This window comes from Botrytis sinoallii (assembly GCF_014898435.1).
Source record: "Botrytis sinoallii strain Bc 23 chromosome Unknown BSIN_038, whole genome shotgun sequence".
NCBI lineage: Eukaryota > Fungi > Ascomycota > Leotiomycetes > Helotiales > Sclerotiniaceae > Botrytis > Botrytis sinoallii.
This window is the reverse complement of record NW_024066065.1, coordinates 227,846-244,650: the sequence shown is the minus strand read 5'-3', so window position 1 is coordinate 244,650 and position 16,805 is coordinate 227,846. Positions and strand designations below refer to the sequence as shown.

General features: G+C 42.4%; 5 protein-coding genes across 5 annotated transcripts; 2 read left to right on the top strand and 3 right to left on the bottom strand.

Moving 5' to 3' along the window:
- The first annotated feature begins 975 nt into the window (after positions 1-975).
- EAF02_011979 (uncharacterized protein) lies at positions 976-4,870 on the top strand. The gene is made up of 6 exons (XM_038908027.1): positions 976-1,348; positions 1,433-1,472; positions 1,523-2,011; positions 2,179-2,490; positions 2,541-4,303; positions 4,364-4,870. The coding sequence occupies exons 1-6, from the start codon at positions 1,246-1,248 to the stop codon at positions 4,690-4,692; spliced, it is 3,036 nt and encodes a 1,011-aa protein (XP_038752202.1). The 5' UTR covers positions 976-1,245; the 3' UTR covers positions 4,693-4,870.
- Positions 4,871-5,657: 787 nt separating this feature from the next.
- EAF02_011978 (uncharacterized protein) lies at positions 5,658-6,211 on the bottom strand (the record flags this gene model as incomplete). The annotated part of the gene is made up of 3 exons (XM_038908026.1): positions 5,658-5,692; positions 5,969-6,060; positions 6,090-6,211. 3 exons carry the CDS (start codon positions 6,209-6,211, stop codon positions 5,658-5,660), a joined length of 249 nt encoding a protein of 82 aa, XP_038752201.1.
- A 1,896-nt stretch (positions 6,212-8,107) lies between these two features.
- Positions 8,108-9,953, top strand: EAF02_011977 (uncharacterized protein). The gene is made up of 3 exons (XM_038908025.1): positions 8,108-8,740; positions 8,797-9,581; positions 9,640-9,953. The coding sequence occupies exons 1-3, from the start codon at positions 8,625-8,627 to the stop codon at positions 9,768-9,770; spliced, it is 1,032 nt and encodes a 343-aa protein (XP_038752200.1). The 5' UTR covers positions 8,108-8,624; the 3' UTR covers positions 9,771-9,953.
- Positions 9,954-11,185: 1,232 nt separating this feature from the next.
- On the bottom strand, positions 11,186-12,121 carry EAF02_011976 (uncharacterized protein; the record flags this gene model as incomplete). Its single annotated transcript, XM_038908024.1, has 1 exon — positions 11,186-12,121. One exon carries the CDS (start codon positions 12,119-12,121, stop codon positions 11,186-11,188), a length of 936 nt encoding a protein of 311 aa, XP_038752199.1.
- A 550-nt stretch (positions 12,122-12,671) lies between these two features.
- Positions 12,672-14,223, bottom strand: EAF02_011975 (uncharacterized protein). The gene is made up of 3 exons (XM_038908023.1): positions 13,841-14,223; positions 13,619-13,724; positions 12,672-13,516 (listed from the first exon to the last, which is right to left on the bottom strand). The coding sequence occupies exons 1-3, from the start codon at positions 14,171-14,173 to the stop codon at positions 12,930-12,932; spliced, it is 1,026 nt and encodes a 341-aa protein (XP_038752198.1). The 5' UTR covers positions 14,174-14,223; the 3' UTR covers positions 12,672-12,929.
- Between the last annotated feature and the right edge of the window lie 2,582 nt (positions 14,224-16,805).

The window sequence follows — 16,805 nt, the reverse complement described above, 5'->3', positions numbered from 1 at the left end:
CTTAAACGTATTGATTATTTGAATCAATCTCGAGTACTTATAGGAAGGATAAAGTAAACTTTGGATGAAATTAGCATGACACCACTCAATTTCATACTTTTTCTCCTTCGATATTTCTCTAGCGTCGCTGTTTGTACTGTCGCCATAACACCTATCAATTCCATTGTTGCCTCAATCAAGAAGACCTAATTCTTTAAGGAAACATACCATCTAAAAGAAATAAACATATCACGTTCCTGCGCAAAACCTAATAAGACATGGGAGATAGAAGTTCTAGAAACTCAATCAACGATACACAGATCTACACTAGCTTCTTATAGACATTAGCTTCTCTTCCCCTCATTAGACAAGTAAAAGCTCTAGGGTATACAACGTAGCTTAACGTCAATTTTCTGAGCTAAAAGAGTATATAGATGAATAAAACTCCTTCACTAACTACTTTGAGTATGTATTCAATCACTTGACATCGAAGAGAGAAGGATTTCTAATCAAGTGCAAAGTGAATAACAGTTAGCCAGAGGAATATGATAGATCCATAACCTTGACTACCCAGGTAGGTAATGGGGATCTAAAATAGAATACGTTACATATCTGTTACTTGGGTAGGGACAGTATGCCTAGATCCCCACTGCTGCGCCTACATAGATAGATAGCATCTGTATTGTCCATTTGTATCGTCCATCTGTACAGCCCGTATCAACGAAATTCATAGTCTAGCAAGCAGCCTGAGTAGATAGTCCTTGTACATTAAAACCAATATTGTAGCCTCGGGTATGCAACTTCACCCAAAACAGTTAGATAAAAACACATTTTTGTATGTAAATCTACCCAATACAAGGAAGGAGGTCAAGAGGATAATGAAACATTATCAGAACTTAACAATAACACCTACTCGGAATCTGAACTCGAATTCTTTCTCCATTTTAAGTATCCATCCCAAGACTTCCAAAGTTTTGATTTCTACCAATCAATGATTTAATATTTCAATCTATTCAAATATCAAAGGGATCAAAATAAACAATTGAGGACAGCCCCTCCTTTTTGATTATCTTATCTAAGTACAAAGCACAGAGTAGGCTGATTAAAACCGAAAAAAAGTTCCTTGCTGTCGGTCTGTCGGTCAATCAGTTCGGGTTGTGGCATTCTTATCTCTCGGGAAAGAAACATATCGCAAAGCCTAAACCGTAGGAAAGCGAAAGAGCTTCGATCATTTACACAACTAAGCTTACTCTTTTTACTATTATCATGTCGGCGCCGGCGATCAATTTTACACAGCAGGAGAAACCAAGTGAGCCTAGTACTAATGGCACATCTTCTACTGGTCAGCAGCAATCCAAGTTGCAGAATGGTTAGTGGAGAAACCTGGAGACATTCTTTGGAATTAGCCATGGTCGCACAATGCCATTGTACATGTAGACTGACATTTCAGTAGGAGGAAACCACAAGAGAATTTATCAAGCTTGCATCCCATGGTAATTGACCCTATTTACATGTCTCATCTCAAGGCTAATTGTAATTGCAGTCGTCGTCGCAAAGTGAGATGTGATTTAGGAAGTGTCGATAATCCGAGTGATCCACCATGTGTACGATGCCGACGCGAAAGTAAAGAATGTTTTTTTTCAGCCACGAGAAGAAAGAGGAAGGCGGATGGCAGTAGGGAAAATAGTGTTGAAGATGAATATGCCGATGACTATGTGACGCGCAATGGTCGAAAGATGGTTTCCGGCTCTCCCCCCGCAACCTTCAGACAAAACTCCATGGGAGCTCCCCCTTCTGCTCGATCGACAAGCAACGCCTTTGCTGATAGTGCGCGCATGGATCCTGGACCTCCTCTTACTCCAGGTGGTTCTATTGGAAGAACTCAGCCTCTACGAAGACCTCAATCGGAATCGCGACAACAAGAAGAAAGAGATCAGAACGTAGAGAACCCAGAAGCGCAAGAAGTTATGAGACAGGAGGTTTATGGCCCTCATGATGCTTTGGATCTTCTTTACAAGGCTGCTACTGATAGGTATGTTGAGACCTTTCATCTGGAGCAATTCATATCTCAATTGTTTCGCATTGCTGTACTTTTTATGTACAAACCCAACGAGAGAAAATGCTTCTGGTGTTTTGCAATTGGCTGGATTTACAAGGACACATCATCGTCACGAAGAGTTGTACTAATTTCTTCTATAGTCCAGGTCACAAAAGAGCACGACTAGATAGTAATAGCCAAGAATCTCCAAGAATTGGCCACAGAGCACAATCTGCCTCTCAGAGCTATCAAGGCCCTGCAACTCAGCATACTTCATTTCCTATAAGCCATATGCGACACACAACCACACACGCGGAATCTTCCATTGATCCTACGTTGACAACTGGCGATACCGTTCCACTAGACAAAGATCATGATCTGGGATACCAGGATGCAATTAAAGCTTGGTCAAGATTTAGATTTGTTCGCGCAGGATGGTTCACCGCAGCGGAGGCTATTCAATATATCACATAGTAAGTTTTCCCATTGCTCTAACTTGCAACCAGACTAATGATTGAGTTAGCTATTACGAATTCTTGTCGCCACTAACACCTATCTCTCCCCCTACTTTTAAAGAGCCTTACACTCATCCTATGCTTCTAGTCGAAGAACCAATTCTCACAGTGACATTATTGACAATCTCAAGTCGGTACATGGAAATGTCTGGAGCTGGAGGGCATTCTAGATCGTACGCGATCCATGAACAGCTTTGGACTTACTTGAGAGGCATGATCGAGAGATGTCTGTGGGGCCAAGAAGCATTCGGTGGTGGATTTTGTGGTTCCGGCGCGGAGGCTTCTCTCACATCAAGCACTGCACCATGGAGAGGACTTCGGAAAGGCAGTCTTCGTACTCTCGGTACAATTGAGAGTCTTATGATCTTGACAGAGTGGCATCCGCGTGCTCTGCACTTTCCTCCTGCGGAAGCCACTGATGAACTCATGTTACCAGTTCCTGATAAGGAAGATGCTTTCACTACTGACGAAGAAGGCAAACACCATCTACCTGGCGGTGTTGGCGGGCGAAGAATCGAAGGCTGGCTAGAACCTGCGTGGAGAAGTGATCGAATGTGCTGGATGTTGTTGAGTACCGCCATGGGTCTCGGCTACGAATTGGGTGTTTTTGATGATATTGACGAGTCGCTGGCTGATGGTGGAGAAATGACACGACCAGAATACAACGAAGAGTCATATCGAATAAGAGCCGCGAGAATCAAGCGACTGGTACTGATATATGTCACGCAATTAGCTGGACGTTTAGGTTGGACCAATATGGTTCCTGAACACCTGCGGAAAACTGATCCTGCATTTGCTCCACGAAAACGTAGACTATCAATTGATGGTAAAACCCCCGACACCAATACAACCTCTGTTACAAATTTTAATTACATTCCCGATTTAGAATTGGATGATCAGATTATTCATTGCTGGGCCGGGATTAGTAATGCCATGCGCATGGGCAATGAAAAGATCTTTAGATCTAGGCAATACACGACCAAAATCATCCAGGATGGTAGCTACACGGACCTTTTGAAGGATTTTCAACCAATGTTAAGTTCGTGGAAACGAGAATTCGACAGATTTGGATTGCCTCTCTACATTCGACATATTCTGACCATAGAGTACGAGTACGTCAGAATATACATAAATTCTCTCTCTTTGCAGGCTGTTGTTGAAAGATGCACAAGCAATGCAACCAATCGAACAAACACCTCAAATGATTTAGGTTTACCACTAGGAAGTGCCATGTCCCCAGAGACACAAAATTACTTTGGAAAGCTACCATTAGCGAGACTCGGTGGTTTTGGAGCGACTGATCAGGGATATGTCAGAGAAGTTGTCGAGGGATGCCGCAACCTATTACGAACCGTCGTAGAGGGACTTCTACCAAACGATTACCTGAAGCATGCTCCTGTTCGAACATATTTCCGGATCATAAGTGGTGCCATGTTTTTGTTGAAAACCTTCGCATTAGGAGCATCTAAACATGACGTTGAGATCAGCATCAGCCTCATGGATTCTGCGGTCAATGCGCTTCGTACTTGTGTAGTCGACGACGTCCATCTCGGCATTCGCTTTGCGGAACTGTTGGAGACATTGACCAAGCGACTGCGTAGTCGCTTCATTAGCGCCCCCGAAGCACCTCCCCTCGCAGGAGAACCTGCAAGTAGAAGTCGCACTCCCGCACCAGCTCATGACGCAGATCCGAATAAGTTGAGACGTGGCCCAGCTGATCCGGTTCGAGATTGGAATGATGGCATGCCCAATTACCATGTAAATGGTCCAGGTAAGTTTGAATCACCAATACCCCTTCCCAAATCCTTACTCTAACCACTTCATCCCATAGATCTCAATCTCTCCGCCACGCCCTATGATCTCAACCAAGGAGATTTCTACGGCCGCACGCATTACCCTGCAGCTCACGGAGGTCCAAACTTCAACAGTGACTCCATCAATTCCATGTTCGGCATGTCAGGCTCTAGCAACGATTGGGGTAACAACAATAGTAGCGACGAAATGTGGTATTTACCACCCGGATCCGCCTTCTATCAAGATCTCAATAGTCAGGTAAACATCACGCAGACGGCGGATGGCGTTAACGTGGGTGGTATGGATTTGCTGGATTACATGGCGTTGGATAATGCGTTCCCGAGCGATGGACAGGTTTTACATTAATTGATTGTAGATGATTCTGCAGATGATTCAAAGGGGTGAGGGTGGCGTGAGTCCTTTTATGGCGACGGCAAGGCAAATGATACCAAGGAGTGTGTTGGGAGGTCTAAAGGGCTTTGGGAGGTCTGGTTTTGGTTCTGCTTTTGCGTGCCTTGGCATTGATGGCTGGGTGGGGGGTGTCCTTGATATTTTGAGCGGGAATTGGGTCACATATAACGCCAAGAGTAACGGTGTCAGGTCATACTTTGGGTTGGGAATGGATTATGATACAGATATGAAACGAGTATTCCTCCATAGATATATAGATATATAGAGAGGTAAGTCACAGTAGTTCAAATAGACATTTTGTGCCAACTGAATAGACCTTGAAGCTTGACCGATTCCTAGGCATGTCTGAACAGAAAATGATGTGATAGCATGATAACGAAAGCAATGAATATGATTTTTGTTTTAAAGAGATGATGTGGATATCTTCTTCACGTACATGGCAAGCCACGTATCGCAATGAAAATAATTATCCGTATGAACGGGAATGAATGGGCTACATTCAAGCATGGCAGATTCCTATATCTTCAGATTGTTAGTGATAATTTTATCATAAGACAATCGTGAAAAAGTGTAGAGAAAAATGAAATGTCAGATCAAAAGCCTAGTCATAGGCAGTTTCATCAATTACCAACGTGTGGATATGTCGACCGTCGTGATAAATTAATCATCATGTTAAGGAGTGAGGATAATGAGTGTACGAAAGCCAGTGATAACATACCAAAAATGTAGAGCCCAAGTCAGGTAGTAGCATCATGCAATATGATGCGAAATGATATCAACTTAGGTTGATAGGACATGGCATCCAAAAATCTAATGATAGTCGTTAGTAATGGCTATGAATTGACTTAAACAGTGAATAATAACATGAGCATATTCAGTTAAGATAGGCTCGTCACAGCCGAGGCTTGGACATATGCTTGTCATTGTCGATCGATATCATCAGAATGCTCGAGGGCTGTCAGGAAAATAAGAAAAGAGAAAATTTCTTACCAAAATAAGCTGGTACCACAACGTTAGCCATCACGAGGATTGCAGCAATTCAGAATTCTAACAGTTTGACGTTAGCACATGCCTTGACATGATCAATAACAAGTAAATTCTTTTCGTCAAAATTCAGAAGGCATGAATGGTATAATTTTGATGTTGTCAACATGGAAAACTCCAATCAGACTCGTCATCTAAAAATGCTCATCATAAAATGTGTGAAATTTAAGAGAAAATGTCTATTTACCTGATGTTACAGCCCTCATGGAGGTTATGATGCCCAGAGTCAATGAAGACCTGGAACACTTGATGGGTACCCAAGGGATTATCAAATCTATGCTTCCAAAATCAGAAACCATATATCAAACATGTGTACAACAAATGCTGATAAGATGACTGAAATCAGTGGGCGAGGTTTTCTAGGCCTGCCGCAAAATGGCATATCCATCAAGACCAGAACCATTTTGGAACTGTCGGAGCCCAGTGCCATTCATCATTTTATGCAGTCGCGAGATAGTGAAAGTGAAGAGAGATGTGTCGTACCTCTTGACTTGAAGGGCTCATCTAGTCTTGGAATATAATTAGCATTAATTCAAGGAGAAAAATCATCAAATTGAATAGAATTGAAAAATTTGCTCAGTTACAGCCTTTTTTGTCGTCAAAAGCCCGAAAGCTTCAGTCGGTAATTTCCAGCATGCAAAAGCATAAACTGATCATCATCACAAATTGTATATGGGGGTGGGGGAAGGAGAAAAGTTCGAGAGGATAAAGGGAAGCTTACAATTGATATGATGAGCCAAGGTTAAATCCGGGAATTTGTTATAGCAATTGCAAATGGCATAGAGTTATTGGATTGATATCTATCTCAATTGTTAGCAATGATTCTATTCATGAAATTGCTCAAATGAGTGAAATTGTGATCCAATATCAGACTGACGTGTTACAAAAGTTTCATTTCCCGTAGGATCAAAGACTCTAGTTTGCGGTTGTTGTTTTGTCATCACATAGTGAAGGGAAAGGGAAGAAGAGGTAGAAGCGCTTACCATTGATGATGAATCGGATTGGATTGAATTGAGTTGTGTCAATCCAATCCAATCCATACTGCATGAAGCAGAGGTTGTTGTTGGGTTGAAGAAGATGATTTGGATAATTTGAAGAAGAGGCAGAGTTTTGTAGCTTAAAAAATTTCATTCGCGCGCTAAAGACTAGCTCGAAAAGTTTAGCGCAGGATTCTTGGAGCCTGAGGTTCATCATCGGGATCATCATTGGAATCATCATAACCTGAGGCTCTATTAAGTTAATCACACCGAATCGATTGTGCTATTAAGAGTCACGTGATATGACTATTCATTTCGGTGATTGTATTGTTTTGCCAGTTCTCACCGATCTTTCTCATGTAACGCCGAAAAGTGCACTCTGCGGTTGCTCTGTAACGAACGTTCTCATCTCATCTCTTGACATGTCACTAACGAAAAGGATCAAATTCACGATTGGTCGATTGGTGGTTACCCAGGTCTAGGTAGAAAGGTACCGGTACCCAGCTACTAGGTATATACTCGTACACCCAGTGATATAGATTCTCCTACCTTCAAATTTATAATGGAAAAACATTCTTGCGAACGGAAAGACAAATGACATATCCGTCCGAAGCCCGGTTTCGCCCGTATAACTCTATCATGTAAAATCATTCCAGACCAATCTTTATACCTAGGATAAGCGGATTTATAAGTTACCAAACGTTGGAATTTGTGATTACTGTACGGTTTGTTGTACGCTGGACTGTGTGTATCCCTACCTCGGTGTCATGGTCAAGGGCGAGACTTTTGGACATTACCAACCACATGGAATCTATTTCTCATTCCACCGGAAAATCATTCCTTTCTTTTCCTTTACCCAATACTACGACGAGGTATATACCAGGCCCTTATTTTGCACTCAGCTGGCCCAACAAATCCGCATACCGGTATTACGTTTCCCGTGTTGAATTATACTCTTCCGGCCCCCATTCCTCCGATCCTTTTAGCGCGGGGCATTGAATGAACAAAGCAACCAAGCAAATACAACACGGGACCTGAGTGCGGGGCTGGGGTGGGGGGAGGAAGGGGGGACCTTAAAAAGCCACTTAACTTTCCAGTGGGACGTGTGATATGGATGTGATGAGAGAGGTGAGAGGTGAGAGGTGAGAGGTGAGGGATGAGGGATGAGGGATGAGGGAGAGATGGAGATGGAGATGAGAGATGAGAGCGTAGCATATCGGGGTATCTACCTAGGTAGGTAGTAAGGTAGGTGGTAAGGTAGGTGGTAAGGTAGGTGGTAAGGTAGGTGGTAAGGTAGGTGGTAAGGTAGGTGGTAAGGTAGGTGGTAAGGTAGGTGGTAAGGTAGGTGGTAAGGTAGGTGGTAAGGTAGGTGTCAAGGTAATAACCAAAACAAACTTATCGAACGAGGATATTCTAGTATTGTGGCTCGGTGTGGAAGAGTCATGTTGGAGAGTCGGGTACAGTAGATCATCCAGCTCCAATATTTCTTCCTTCACAGCTTGGAATACAATGGAGCATTGCAACTCGACGATCCAATTCCCATAGTAATCAACAGGTATGATATCAGAAGAATAAATACCCCAAAAAGTACTTATTACCCCTTTTCCTTCCCTTTCCTTTCTTTCTTCCTTTCTTCCTTTTATTTCCTCCTCCTTTTCCCCACGTTTACAGACCATCTGTCCATCGGCGTGCTCGTTCTATCTTAATTATCGAATACTGCTTCCGGAATTCATACCCGTGTAGACCCGAGGTCCAGTATTTATAACAACAGGCGCCGTACTTTGATACTCCCTTCGACAACTCTTTTCTATTTATTTGTCTATACAATCAAACAATTCAAAAAGATTCCTACTCAATAATCTCAACATGTCTCACGGCGGCGACCAAGGCTCAACAGAGCATATCAACACAGATATTATCACTCTTACCAGATTCCTCACCGAAGAACAAACAAAAGTGAAAGAAGCAACGGGAGATTTCACGTATGCCATCTACACTATCTAATTCTCTAAACCTGCAGAAAACTAACAAGAACCAGACTTCTCTGCCATGCCCTCCAATTTTCCTTCAAATCGATAGCATACTATATCCGTCGCGCAACCCTCATCAACTTAACCGGTCTCGCAGGATCGAGCAATATCACTGGAGATGACCAAAAGAAACTCGACGTCATTGGCAATGACCTCTTCATCGCTGCCATGAAATCCTCCGGAAAATGCGCCGTTTTAGTTTCAGAAGAGGAAGAAGAAGCCATCTTCTTCCCCGAAGCTAAAGGTGCCCGTTATGCCGTAGCATGCGACCCCATCGACGGTTCCTCCAATCTTGACGCTGGTGTCTCCGTCGGCACAATCTTCGGTATTCATAAACTCGCAGAAGGCTCTACAGGAACCAAGGAAGATCTCCTCAAGCCCGGAACCGAGCTCATCGCCGCCGGTTTCACCATGTACGGTGCCTCGGCCCAATTAGTTATTACAATGAAGGGAGGTGGTGTCAATGGTTTCACCATGGACAATGCGTTGGGAGAATTCATCCTCACACATCCCGATATGAAATTACCTAAATCGAGATCCATCTACTCGGTCAATGAGGGAAATTCTCTTTACTGGGAAGATAGCACCAAAAACTACTTTAACTCACTAAAGTACCCTGAGAAGGAGGGCGGAAAACCTTATAGCGCAAGATATATCGGAAGTATGGTGGCAGATGCTTATAGAACCTTGCTATATGGGGGTGTTTTCGCCTACCCGGCGGATAAGAAGAGTCCCAAGGGTAAATTGAGAATTTTGTACGAATGTGCACCTATGGCTATGGTTTTTGAAAATGGTAAGTTTCCTTTTCTACCCCTGCATTTACACACAGAATACTAACATAATATGTCCAGCCGGTGGTCAAGCATTGAACAGCAAAATGGACAGAATGATGGAAGTAGTACCCGAGAGTATCCATGACAGATCCGGTATCTTTATGGGTAGTTGGGATGAAATGGAGAAGGTCAAGTCATTTCACAAGTGAGGGAGGAGTTTGATATCAAGATGATTGGCTTCGGGGATTGGGGTTTAGGATATGGTTCTAGGTAGCGAATATCATTTTGTTTATTGCCCTGAATAATAAATACATAAATACACTTATTACGATATTCAGTTCCCTGGGTGAGGTGAGGTGAGATGAAATGAGAGTGAGAGTGAGAGTGAGAAATGAGATGTCGGAGTTGACATGAATTGTTGATATGGTTCATTAAAACCCCTCTATCTATCTACTCTACACTCTCTCTCCTTCTCAGCCAAACCACGCATCCCCCCTACCAGGGAATTCGAACATCTTCATGCATACATACATACACACTCACCCGCCCCCAAAGATCAAAAATCAAAAATCGATCATACACGACCAAAAACAGAAAGAAAACTAAAAAGAATCTCTCGGTCGGGATGATATGATATGATATGATATGATATCGAATAGTGGTCATGTAGTACGAAACGGCTTGGCATATAGTCTGCTGGTATTATGAGTATTGTTTTTTGAGTGATGGTGAAGTAATGAGATATAAATGGGGATGAACTGCTGGAATGGGTTATGAGTAAGTAGATAGAGTAGGTAGAGTAAAGGAATACAAAGCAAAGGAAAGGAAAGAAATGACATATATGAAGAAAACAAGAATATACAAACGCATTTAATGTGTTTATGTATATTTATATATATATCTATATATCTATATATCTACAATATTTTAATATAATCACATAGATTATATATTACACCAACAAGAAATTTCTAAGTATCTCACTCATCACATCGTATATCGCATTGTATCGCATTACATTACATCTCTCGATATCTCACAATGAGATGGATTTCCATTGTTAATAATATATACTAGGTATTCTATATTCAATAAGATCTAATTCACATTCCACTTCCTAGTATCTATCTTGGCAATCTTCTTTCCTCGGAATATCTCGTTAGTAGATAAGCAAAACGCGCGTGTAGCAAATGTGTTATGGGTTTCTAATTCATATCTTGAATATATGTATTATATATCCTCTCTCTTCTCTCTCTTCTCTCCTCTCCAGCCCCCCTTTCATACCCAGATGCTCATATTTCCAAAATACTTTTTGTAGATTCATCTTCCTCCAATCTCCTCTACACACTCATTCTTTCATCTCCATCTCCATCTCTATCTTCGTCTCTATCTCCATTCTAAATTTCCTCCCTCTTCCCCTCGCTAACCTCTCCAAAACATGTGTATTCCCATTCCCCCCATTCCTACAAATTAAACAGTACAGTAACCCTTTCAATTCGTTAAACCATGCTTCGCCCTATCTCTTCCTCACAATAACCACATCTCCAAGCACCAAATCCCACGCGTCCTCCGGCTCAAGAGAATATGATACACCAGCTCCCACAATCTACAATCGAATCATCCCTCATTCCTCACTAGAGATTATCATCCATCCATCCCACCCTTTGACATGGAAACAGGAATTTCGCACCCCAATACCCATACCACTCTGACATGACAAGCGCCGGATCTTCGATATAGCAGGAGGAATCGACTCCCGTGACATACGACTCGCACTTCTCAGAAACGATAAGCGACCAGCAGAGACGTGCCCAAAAGGGAACTTTTTGTGCTCATAGTATAGTGTAACGCCATTAGTTCTCATCCTCCAATCGAGCTGAACTACCATTGTATAATTAAGCTTGCGCCCAAGCTTCCGGTAAGTCTCGACCCATCGAACTATATCATGATCTGTCGGGTTTTGACCGGTTTCAAATCGCACGGAATACCGTTCCAGTTTTGGGAAATCTAAGCGTAAGCGACTTAGGAATATACTCTGATCGGTTGAAGTATGGTCGAGAGACAAACGTTTAACATGTTCAAACATGTGTCTGAAATTATGCATCCAGGGAACTTCGGTTCTGAGCATGGTGTAAAGTTGTGTGCTGATATGCAAAGTGTCAATCTCAGCACTGAAGCATGATTCTGGGAGCCGAAAGTATGGTTTATACGTGAGGATCACTTCTTCGCTAGGTATCAATGATTTTGAGATCAGGACTTTGGAGGTTAGAAGCAATTCTCTCAATTTCAAGGTAACGTGAAACTGAGCAGGGCAGTCGCTCACGATAATGGTTTTGAGGAATTTGTCGTGATGACACCCAAGACGAATCATCCGAGGCTCCAGTTCAACAGCCATTTCGAGAATTGACAGCATGATTTCGACAGGTAAAGAAATCTTAGGGTTTGATGATCTGAGTGTCTCAGTGGGTGATTTGATGAGGTCAACTGGAGAGTATCTTATCATAAGTTGGGCAGTGGGAGCAGCAGACAGCTCTGTGGCTTCGGGGTCTTCATTCGTCATGATGAGAGTGTATGGATGACACGTTGATGTAGCCGCGAATAATTGATTGTGAGAATACAAAGGAACGAAGTCATTACCTTATATCACACTATGTCAATCGGGATCTGGAACATCTGTGTTGACAAAGGTAAGGATCTAAGGGAGCCCAAATGTCGAGGAGTATGATCACTAGCATATAGTTATTGATATTACTTAATTCGGCCGTACTATGCTTCTGCTAAGTAACTTGTGATGAACAATTGAGTGCCAAGTTGGGGAGAGGTGTATTCCGCGCCAATTTCGAACAACCGACCAATTGATCGGCTGGTATGGAGATATGTTGAAAGTCTTGATACTAAGCTTCTAGCCTTCATGATTTCGACTCGTCTTGGCCATTGTTTTAGTTTATGACTCCCGAAAGAGGAATGAATCGTCTTTGAAATATATGTCATGGGTGGGGAGATTATACATTAGAACCGAAGTCTAAAAGACGACAGAATCTTTCTCACATAATGTTAAATAACATGACAGATATAACTGAGAGTAGTAACGCTCGTTACGCTCCAGAATAAGCTTTAAACTTTCATTATAATTTCTGTTCCTTTTGCTAGCTAATCCATTTTCATCACGAAATCCCAAACTCCTTCGCTCCATACCTACACTACAATAGTAACCCAGCTGATAGAAAGAAAATATTTTGTACATTTTTGCTCCAAATCCCTCTCATCTCTCCATCAACCTTTGGCAAAATCTCGGCCTCCTGTCGGTGCTTAAATTCCTCCCAATTGCTGCAATAATTTGGAGACTTAACTTCATCTCAACCTCATTCTTAACGTCTTCCCCTTCCACCTCCACCTCGAACTCGACTTGGACTTCGACTTCGATCATCATAGCTACTATAGCTACTATAACTAGGACTTCTCTTTCTTCTCCCATCCCTGCTTCCATCTCTATCCCTGCCACCTCTACCTCCGCGACCTCCAAAACTATCTCTCCTATCTCTCCCTCTGTCTCTCCTTGGGGATCTTGACCGTGATCGGCTACTTAGACTTCGACTTCTCGTCCTATGTCTTCTGGGGCTTCTTGACCTCTCACGGTTTCTCTCGCCAGGTCTATAAGTATCACCTCCTCTGTCTCTTTCCCTGTCCATCATTCTTCCGCCTCCTCCCATTCCACCCCCAGCACCCCTAGATTCAAAGCCGCCACGAGAACTCCTACTACCAATTGGAATTCTAGGATCGATATTTACTCCCCGACGGGCCATGGGTGGTTGTGGACTAAATTTGCGGCGAGGTAAGACGATTGATACATTTATAACGGCGCCATCGAGTTGTGATTCATGCATATGAGCTATCGCAGATTCGGCGGATGAAGAAGAAACGTAAAGAATATAAGCTGTACCACGGTTGGTATTGACTTTCCAAAAATGTTAGCCGTCATATTCGTTGTAATTTATACATTAGGATGGTAGAGTATGAAGATGAGATGATATGCAGAGAATGTTAATGTGCAACTTACAATTTCTGTTCATTGGCACATCTAGATCTTTGATTTCGCCAAAACTTCCAAATATTTCACGAAGATGATCTTCGGTAACATTTTTTGTAAGTTTCTCAATCACAACCTGCAAACAGAATTGATTGTTAGTATTTGCATATCAAACTCCAATTACCAAAAATAGTAATGCTTGAAATATCTCCATTCTCGAGAGAAGAAGAAAATAAAAGCGAGCAAACAAACCTTGGTACTCCTCGGGGCAGCTACAGATCCAGCACTCTCACTTCTCCCTCGACTTCTACTTCGAGTTCTACTCCGACCCCTAGGACTTAAACTTCTTCCTCGACTTTCACTCCTATATCTTGCGCCTCCACTTCTACCAGCACCAATTGCGCTCACCAAGCTACGGCTCCTACTTCTACCCCCAGATCTAGATCGAGAACGAGGTGAAATTGAACGGCGTGGAGAACGGCTGCGCGACCGAGTATAGCGTGATGCGCTGGAATCTGGGGTTCGTGAACGGGAACGTACACGGGAGCGACCACGGGGGACGGGTGAGGGGGTTGGCGAGGGCATTGTTGATGGGTTATAATTTTATAGCTGAAAGGAGGGGGAAAGCTTGATGGATTGATTGCGATGGGGAGTCGCGTCTGGGGAATTATTTTGCGCGAGGCTGGGCCGTGCACTTGCGGATCAGAATTAAGAGATTGAGGAGAGTAAGGCATTAGTGCCTGAGGATTTCATAATTACTCGAGGTGTGTTTGGTCACAAGTTAAGTTTCCATTTTCATTGTCGAGGTTAGGTATGATCTTCCTGTGCCATTCAAGTTGCCGGATCCGGGTATGTTTGAAATCATCGTTTTCATCTCTTCTCTGATACTTCAGATATTTTGGCTATCTTGTCGCTATTCATATACAATGATGACTCCAGCTTTGGTCTGAAGATCTGTAGTCCAAGTTACTTTAGCAGGCTTTGAGGATTGGTATCCCAAGGTTACTGTCTCCTGAAATTACCTTGCCCTCTTAGACGAGGGTTCAAGACCCATGATGATCATCTTTGATCCGGTATCATTAGTAGGCGGCCTCGACTCATTCCAAGGGCTTTATCATTGAAGCAAGTGGCAATGCAGCCTTTCTCCTTATTGTTCATGTTTTGGTTCCGGCAAGTACGAGAGGTTTAGGAAGCTACATTGCCTGTTGGATGAAATTTGACAATCTGTCAATAATTGGCCCCTCTAATCTCCAACCTATCCTCTAGTCATTAGATGGCCTGGAAAGCGTAGATTCTTGCCAGATTGAATATTAAATCAGGATATGTCGGGCGATTTAGAACGCCATAGCCTTTCCTTTCTTCCCGTTAGCTTTCTATGCCATTGTCCATTCTAGCTTCTATGGACAGCAGCGAAGCATGCGAACCTCATCAATTTCTCCGAAAAATGTAGAATTTTTTCACGCGACAACACAAGAGATCTTTTATCCGAAGGCGCTATGATTCGAAATAGTAATTACAATGTATTAAAGCAAGGTTTCCACCTCATAACTAGCAGTCTCTCAAGTGCCATTCCAAACCTCCAGCATCTTTCTTTATTCACAATTCTCTACAAATTTACTTCAACTTCATCTCAAATACTCCAGATGAGAATCCATTAACTTTCGAAATCCTTGTTGCATGTTTGCAAAATCCCGTGTACTTCGTCTAGAAGCCTGCTTCGTCTTTCTAGAGCCAATTGAATATCGCTTCTGAAACTATCGATACCTAAAACAATACAAAAAGGCTTTCACCAATGTCTTTTGCATGACTTAAACGCCAACTCTTCTAAGTGGCCGACCAAGTAAGGAGCATTGCCTTCTATTTATATAAGCATCTAAACCACTCAGAGGCCGAATCAGGGTCACGCTAACGACTACACACCATGCCAGCTGCTGTCCAAAAATTTCAGATATGCAACAAAACGATCTCACTTCATCCATCCACCCCTTTATGCGATAGAGCTTACCCAAACAACTTCAGATGACAATTCCCTAACTTTTCATAAGTTTCGTTGCACATCTGAGAAATCTCACTCCTCGCTAGTAAAGCCAGGAACCCGAATGAAGCGTTCACTAGCAACTATAAATCTCAAGCTAGCTATAAAGTTGCAGCACTACATCTGTAGATCTGCAACAAAACAATGAAATCCGTATATTCACTCACCAATTCGCCATAGAACACACCGAAAACTTTCAGATGAAAACCTACTAACCTCATCATAAGTTTCGTTGCACATCTCACAGACAAAGATCCTTAGAACCCTTAACCGAACACCGCTAGCGACACTAGCAACAAGCTAGTCACTCCTTAGTGGAATTATGCGCAACCGGTATATGGTGTATACACCATGTATACGCCGTGTATACGCCGTGTATACACCGTGTAGGGATCTTACACAGTGTAAAGCTATACACATTTACAGATATGCAACAAAACCAACTTACCTCACAATTCACTACTTCACATGACAATCCACCAGGTCTTCTCATATGTTTTGTTGCATATCTGAAATATTTCTTTCTATTTCTAATTTTCTCAACCACTTGAACTTTTTGAATCTATCACGCTAGCAACACTAGCAACAAGCTAGCCACTATATACATTTACAGATATGCAACAAAACTAACTTACCTCACAATTCACTACTTCACATTACCGAGCCCACCAAGTAGCTTCCAAGGTTCACACACCAACTCCATTCACATCTTCTGTTGCACATCTGAAATATTTCTTTCTAGTTCCAATCCTCCTAATAATCACTCGAAAATTGTCCAATCTACTACGCCAGCAATAAGCTAGCAACACTAGCAACTATACAAATCACTATATACACCTGCAGATATGCAACAAAACTCGCCTTTCCCCACAATTCACTACTTCACATTACCCAGCCCACCGAGTAACTTCACATGACAACTCACCATTATCTTTTCAATCTTCTGTTGCAGTGGACATCTGAAATATTTCTTTCCATTTCCATTTCCTTGATCGTCACTTTACTACCTACCTGGTATCAGAATTCTCGAATGGAGAACACACTAGCAATAAGCTAGCAACTATACACATCACTATATACATTTACAGATATGTAACAAACCTTTTCAGAAAAGCTAGCTCCTGTTTATCGCCCTAAGGTTATCGAGTGTTATTCACTTCATAAGAAAGAAATGCTATGAGA